This window comes from Pimephales promelas, chromosome 12, assembly GCF_988280905.1.
Source record: "Pimephales promelas chromosome 12, fPimPro1.hap1.1, whole genome shotgun sequence".
Taxonomy (NCBI): Eukaryota; Metazoa; Chordata; class Actinopteri; order Cypriniformes; family Leuciscidae; genus Pimephales; species Pimephales promelas.
The window spans coordinates 27328399-27335930 of NC_142780.1; the positions used below are offsets into that span (position 1 = coordinate 27328399).

A 7532-nucleotide genomic window follows, 5' to 3' on the forward strand; every position below is an offset into this window, starting at 1 on the left:
ACATGTGAGAAGAGATGAGGCCCATTAGACACTAAGGCTGGTATCTCTCCAGACATCATCTCCTTCACTCGTGCTCTTCTACTGGCCGATCAATTACTACTGCCTCCTGAAACACTTTGGCGGGGGACACTCAAGCCTGGCAGCCCGCTTCATCATCAGCTTTCTGGGCTCGTTGCCTCAGGCCCATTTCTGCCACGTAGAGGAGGAGACAACGCTGTTTATGATGGTATGAGTTAGGATTTTGGCTATTGAGACGTGTGTGTCTGCTCCTGACATGACACTGAGGCCGCACGCACACACACACACGCACACACACACTGACACCCACCCACCCATTCTTCAATGTAATTCCTTTCTGAACAGACTCATTATCTATAATTGTGATTCATGACCTACGTTTTACTAAGTTTCAGGCCCTTTTGTTCAGTTTTGTTGACCTGTCACAACATCTGCTGATGAAAACCGAGTGTTTTGGTAGATATATCTATACACCTGACCTGTGTATTATAATAAATGGGAGATTATAAGGGCTGGACTAGAACCTTTTAATATCCAGAGATGTCTGAATTCATGTTTAAAAGCACAATTTTAAAATAAAATTTTTGATGTAAAAGCTAAGCATTATTTAATACCAGTCTAATACCATAGTCAAGTGGTCACAATTTAATAGGTAGAAAGGTTTTCAAACTGCATGAGACAGAGAGAATAGTTATGTATTTATATACATACATATATAAAATTAGTAAAACAGTACAGCACTAAAGTAGAAAAACAATATAATAAACACAGTTTTACGGTTATGGTTACAGTTACAGTTACGGTTGCGTACACACTAAAAGTAAACAATTAGCAAAACCTTACACTCAAACACAAGGCTAGATTTGCACAACTGCAAGCACATTGTCAGATTCACACTATTTGCAAAACACTAAACACACTTGTATACATCAGACAGAGAATTATATAATAATGTCACTTCCTTGCAATTCCAAAGCACTGACTGTCAAATTACCAAATCAATGATAGAAATAGAAATGCAGCATTGGTCTTGTGTAGTGTTTGGTGAACTATTGAAAAGTTGCACTCTCTGTGTACTTCAATTACAGTATACTAGTCTAATCACTGAGAATTAGACTCGCTAAACGTGTTTTAGGTTAGCAACAGCAGTGTGTAACTGGTTCAGAAGGATTAAAGTCATATTAAATGTGTGTGTTTCATATAACAAAATATTGTTTTTATGAAGTCGTGTATAATTTTGACAAAAGTGTTACATTTTGCAAATGATCTGAAGTGTTGTGCTGCTTTGGTGTAAAAAGTTGTGGTAATTGTGTCTAGTATTTTGATTTGGTTAAGCAATTAAAAAAAAAAAAACTGTAATATAAACAAAATATTTTCCAAATAGATGTCTGTTCAGTTTTAGGACAATTTTGGGGTTCCTTCGCATGAGGATGATAATAATTGGGGGTTCGTGGAACATAAAAAAATTAAAACCCCTGCTCTAGAAAATGAAAAAAACCACTGCATTAAATGTCGCAATGTTAGTAGTTGTACTTGCTAGGAATCGAACCTATGACCTTGTTGCAAGCGCGATGCTCAGCCAGATCATTCCTCTGTTCAATGAATACAGTGAATTTGGACGTACTGTTTTCGCATTCTGAGAAGTATGCATATCATCCCTACTATATTCTACAGAAGTAACCTGATGCAGGTTTACTGTCTGCCAGTGAGGGGAAATTGCACATCCACCATCTTCCATAAGGGGGCAGGATTGCTCTATGTGTGCGTTATTAGCTTTAACATCCCTGACCACTAGAAACAGTCACACTTGGCTTCTGCTCATCTTCCTGCCCATCTCAATCTGTGGGATTTAGGTGTAATCCCCTGAGCATACAAACCTGCCCTCCAAACTCCTCCTTAACCGACCAAAGCCCATTGATCACCAAGTGCATCTGCCTTAAGACCACTACAAAGGTGTCAAACTATAACCCACTACAAGAAAACAGAACTGTGCTGTTTAATATAGCTCATTATCTTCACAGAATCACTTCATCTCTCAGAGGCCCTTCATCTAAAACCCTGTCTCCAGTGAGCTATCCTGCCCTCGACGATCACGGGCGTTATATTTTCAGATGGCACATTATTGTTTCTCTCAGTTGACTGGCTCATTGCAGCTCACCGTCTCATGATCTCTCGGGTTAAGTGCGAGATGGGCAGCAAGACGCAGAGCTGGAGGGTGGCCCTGACTCTAGGGGACGGGAGGGAGGGACTCTGCAGAGGCACATACTCACTGCTCTTCAGTGGAGAGGAGGAGAGGCACATTAATCATCCCAAGACATCTGTTGTTTCTGCTACTTTAGAATTCTGTCAAAGCGCTCCTGACTTCCCCCCTATTGCCGAACAGAAAAATGGTAAAAAAGAAAAAGAAAAAGAAAGACGAGAACTGGCATAAAAAGCCAAAAAAAATCTCATCTCTTTGTCATGGTCAGCCTGAGTGAAACATTAGATTTAAGTCTGGATCTTCACATCTCATTAAATTCCAATTCATTTTACAAGAGTCTTTGACAGGCGGCTATAGTGAGCATTTAAAGTCGGCATGAAACGCAAGTATATAATCTTTTCTTCCCTATAGAGTGGTGCAGGGATTACTTCAGAACCCAGAAGACTAATTTCGCCTCCGGTATCTTACGAGTAAAATAAAGTCTGTGGGAAACATAACTTGACGAGACTTTAACGTTTTGTTCTGCAATGTAAGTTACACACACCCACACCGAAAAAGCGCATTTTGAAGTAGTTATGTTTATTCTTGGTTACAAATGTTTCTAATAAGTAACATAAGAAAGTTTTGGAGAGTGTGCAGTTTGCGTTGAAAAATGTCAAAATTTCAAGTTATGTTTACCGTAGGCTTCATTTTATTGTGATGCTTATCTTAGTAAAACGCTTTGCAAACAAGAAAAAATGTAAGAGGGAACTTGATTTTGTCCATCAGATCCATGCTGTGATCTCATGTGAGTGACAGGTTGATCCGCCCTCACACCTTGCAGTAAACTCATCATCAGAAAAGATAAGAGATGGTAAAGCAGCAAAACCTTGGCGGTTCTCGTGCACCCAAAATCCTACCGCTTTCACAAGCACGGCTCTTTTGGCTTTTTGATTTGTGAGATTTGTGAGCGACAGTGGCAGCTTTAACCAATCATCGATCTGGGGTGTGTTTCCCGTACAACTATATGTAACTCGCTGCTTCACTACCATAGTACGATGCATCGTTGGAGAAATCAACTAGCTAGTCGCCACTGTGTCCCTAAACCCATTGTCGCAAAGTATCGTTCAACCACGTTTGTTTTGCATGTGGTGGAGTAATAATTAATTTTAATTAAACTGTTTGAGATCAAATTAACACTAGATTTATTAATATAAATTACAGACATGTCATCTGAGGACTATTTCTAATTGTTCTCAGTTATTTTGCTTTATTACCAGACTCAATATTTGGCTCGTTCTTACATAGTAGAGCACGTTCGCACATGCGCACTCTTCAAAATCGGTACTTTAAATCTTGACAAACTAAAAGATGTAAATTACATTTGTATGTATTCTAAATAAAAGGCACCGGTTGTACTGAATGTCAGCTTGCTTATTTTGCTCAAGATAAGGATTTATTACTTCCAAATGTCATGCAATAAAGAAACTATGCCTCTAACTACAGGTCGAGAGCTGTCTTTCAAACCACACAACTTTGCGATGCTGTTTGCAATGGTTTCGGGAAACACCGACTCGTTGAACTATGCTGATGATAACGATGGAACTTGTGACCGGCTAACGATGGTTTCGGGAAACACACTCCTGGTCATTGATATGTCTATTATATTATATTATTTTATATTATATTATATTATATTTCAATTCACATTTAATTCATATTCAATTCACATTCAATTCATATTCAATTCACATTCAATTCACATTCAATTCACATTTCAATTCACATTTCAATTAGCATTTGATTCAATTCAATTCACATTTCAATTATCATTCAATTAACAATCAATTAACATTCAAATTACATTTCAATTCACATTCAGCTGCCACTCGCAAAAAGATAAAATATTTGTATCTTTGGTGGCGCACGCTGCTAAGAGCGCCTCTGCGCCACCAGTGAAACCGCCTGCGTTTTGCTGCTTTCCACACATCTGAAAACGGACATTCGTGACTGCCGTGTTCTTTGTGAAAGGGCCTTAATACGGAAGCATGCAGGCAATTCGAAATTCTGAAATTATGGGGGAAAATACAGTGTTTTCTTCTTGCTGCAGTAAATTGAACATTAATCACGTCAGAATCGCTGAGTGATCAGTTTTAATTATTTTATGGACATTTAATTGACTCTAGTAGTAGCCTAACCAGCACCGTTTAGATGCACATACTGAATACTCTTCTTCAGTTTAAATATATTTATACAAATAACACCATTGATACAGTATTGTCTAATCTTAACACAAAGTAATACTAAGGCAATTATGCGTGTCATTTGTACAGTCTAGTGCCATAAAGAGTTTGTCAAAGAAATGGGCTGTGGTGTGTTTATGACAGCTGTTAATATTAGATCTCTTGACTTATGAAAAAGAAGACTATTATAGGTTTGTTGTCCTATGGCCATGTATTGTAAATTGCAGAAGCACAGACAGTAATGAGATATAATTGACACAATCACATTTCAGAATATAGATTCTGATTTCTATTCAGTAGCTATGTCTATAAACACTCCTGGTTTTTGGTGGCAGCGCTGCTTTGTTCACATTCTTACATCATTAGTTTCATCCTAATATCAAAATCTTTGATTTAACTATTGTAATGTCCACTCTTCTCCTTGATTTTAACTGTCCATTCACATTTTAAAGCTTATCCAGCTATTTAGTGAATGTGTTGCAATTCTTGAATCATGTGAGGTTTAGACAGTTTACATCCATCATTACGTCACAATAAACACGTTTTTTTTTCAAGGGATATTTTCCCTTATAATGATGTTTACATTTTGTAAAAATGCTGCATAACGTTTTATTGTCAGAGGTCTTAATTTTTTATTTTGTATAAGGGAAATTGTGTTGCATTTGCATTAATAAACATAAGGAATACAATTACCCAGGTTCAAAGTCCATGCTCAACTTCATGGAGGAAGTTTCTAAATTGTTTCATGACATGTGATGAAGAGAAGGAAATTGAGAAGTGGTATAATATTGGTATAAAGGAAAAAAAGAAGAAGAAATGAAAGTTGTGTAAATAGATCTCTAGTAAACTGAAAGTGCAAAAGGCATCTGCTGTGGGGAAATAGTGGCAGCTACTATACAGTGATTTTGTAATAGAACATCTCAGCCAAAAATGTTTTGAGAGATTATTGGGAGAACCTTCTGCGTTGAGTTCTGGTGCCATCGTAAGTCATCGATGAGAGAAGTTCCTAAATGAAAAGTTCTAGGAGGATTATAGTGCTCTGATATGTAGATCTCTTCGATTTTGTTCTTGTTCCTGTTGAGTTTCACAATGACCCTGTCCATGTTGCTCACTGGATCATTTGGATCATAGTACTTCCTTACTTCATAGGGAAGATCCTCAGAGTGTGGGGAGTGAAGGTTTCCTATAGTGAAGTAGGAATATGTTCGTTTGTCCTTCAGAGGAGGGAGCAGGAACCCGCTGTTATGAAACACATGAAACCCAAACTCTCCAGCCACAGGATTGCAGAGAGCCACCATGTTATTGTCAATGCAATTTTTCACATACCACTCAATTAGAGCAAGTCCGTGTCGGGGTGGTGGAGTTCCAAACCCAGTCTCCTTCAGCTCTTCTTCAGTGTTTAATGTTTGTATGGCAATGACCAAGATGGCAAACAGAAGGCTGAGATGTTTTACCATTTCTGTATGCAGTTTGCAGGGAAAATGAGATATTAATTTAACATCGAAACAGCTGGAAAATGACTACAAGCCTTAGAGTCAACATGAAATCACAATTCACCTTATTTACTTTCTTAATGCACATTCACAACTATCAGGGAACATTCTCAGAACTTTGGCTAACATTCTGGCAAGGTTCCCTCAAAGTTATTTTCTATATATACCTCTTATAGTAAGAGTAATTTAAACATTTTTCCCCCTTTCTATTCTATCACATATTTTTGTCATGTTGGCAGGAAAAGCAGGTAGAAGACATTCTTTTCCTGTTATACATCTAGACATAAACTTATTCAAATTAACAGGAACTTTCATCTTAAGTGTTTCAGTGTTTCTTGCATCTCATTTACAGTTTTTGGAACCTGTGCAGAGCTTTTTTAAATAAAGAATAACCAAAAATCTTACTCTGTTAAGACAGAATGGTAATTTACCTGAATGATGCAGCAGAACGTTGGTTTGGAATTCCTTGAGGAGGCTGTGGATATTTTGTGAGGCTAACTGCGTTCGTATAAAATCTTTTCAGCGTGTGAGGGCCCTTGGTTTGACAGTTAGGTTTTTCTGGCTTATTTTCTCAATATATCTAAGAGGAAGTGGTTACCTCAAACCAATGTGAAGGCTGCACGACAGGTGTGTTCTGCCCTGTTGCCCGGTCTCAGTTCCGGATTATGAATTATCAAAATGCATTCATCTTAATCCTAACAGCTCTGGTTCAACTCAAAACATGACAGCTGTGAAATTAAAACAGATAATGTGGTGAATGAAAAGAGAAAAACACTATTTCTTCTTCCCGAGAGAAAAGCAAATATGGCGATAACCTACAAGTTATCTTGTGCCTTGAGATTTTTTTTCAAAGAATATCTGCAGGTGGAAAGTCCAGTTTCTATTCACAGATTATGACAAAACTCCCTTTTTCACTCGTGGCTGTTTTGGAAACCCCCTCCCAGGCAGCTACTTTCGTGATAGGCATGTAACTCTTGAAATCTGTTTAAAAGAGTGAGATGTCCATAAATTTGTCAAGGTAACATTTTTCAAATGAAATTGGTATCATACATTATTAGCTCAAAAACAGTTTTTTTCAGGAAGGTCCAGCTAATGTGTTTTTTTTTTTATAATTTAATTCCTCTGGTGTCTTTTATATTGGAGAATGTGATTTTCAACAATATTTTGCCGTATAAATTCCACGTTTATGACATAATAGCATATTATTCCACTCTTTCCCTTCACTTTCACCATATTTTACCAGAAATTAATTGGTTTAGCACATGCCTTGATGTGGGCAGAGAAAGTGTTACTTTCCTGTACACATTTCATATAAAACAGAACAGTGTTCTCTTCACTGTTTGCTCATTCCAACTCACAGCATCATATCAAAGCTTCCAACTTCATTACAAATAGATTATACTTTTAAATGATCCCAGCATGGCAAACAAGCCCAGCTTTTAGAAGAAGGTATGAATAAAACAGAGACCACAAAGAGAGAGCGAGAGAGCAGGCATTAGCATTTAATTTCTACAGATTTAACACCAAAAAATGTTCTATTTTGCAGCATTTATTTATTTGTTTTGCCATCTTCTTGCTTACATTGATGCGCGCATAAAA

General features: G+C 37.4%; 1 protein-coding gene across 1 annotated transcript; it reads right to left on the bottom strand.

The window, feature by feature from the left end:
- Positions 1 to 1041: 1041 nt before the first annotated feature.
- On the bottom strand, positions 1042 to 7303 carry LOC120462841 (uncharacterized). Its single transcript, XM_039651536.2, has 2 exons — positions 6365 to 7303; positions 1042 to 5899 (listed from the first exon to the last, which is right to left on the bottom strand). Exon 2 carries the CDS (start codon positions 5895 to 5897, stop codon positions 5361 to 5363), a length of 537 nt encoding a protein of 178 aa, XP_039507470.2. The 5' UTR covers positions 5898 to 5899; positions 6365 to 7303; the 3' UTR covers positions 1042 to 5360.
- Positions 7304 to 7532: the final 229 nt, after the last annotated feature.

Bases quoted from the DNA above. Each gene is read 5' to 3' on its own strand.
- LOC120462841 (XM_039651536.2), bottom strand. From the start codon at position 5,897: ATGGTAAAACATCTCAGCCTTCTGTTTGCCATCTTGGTCATTGCCATA.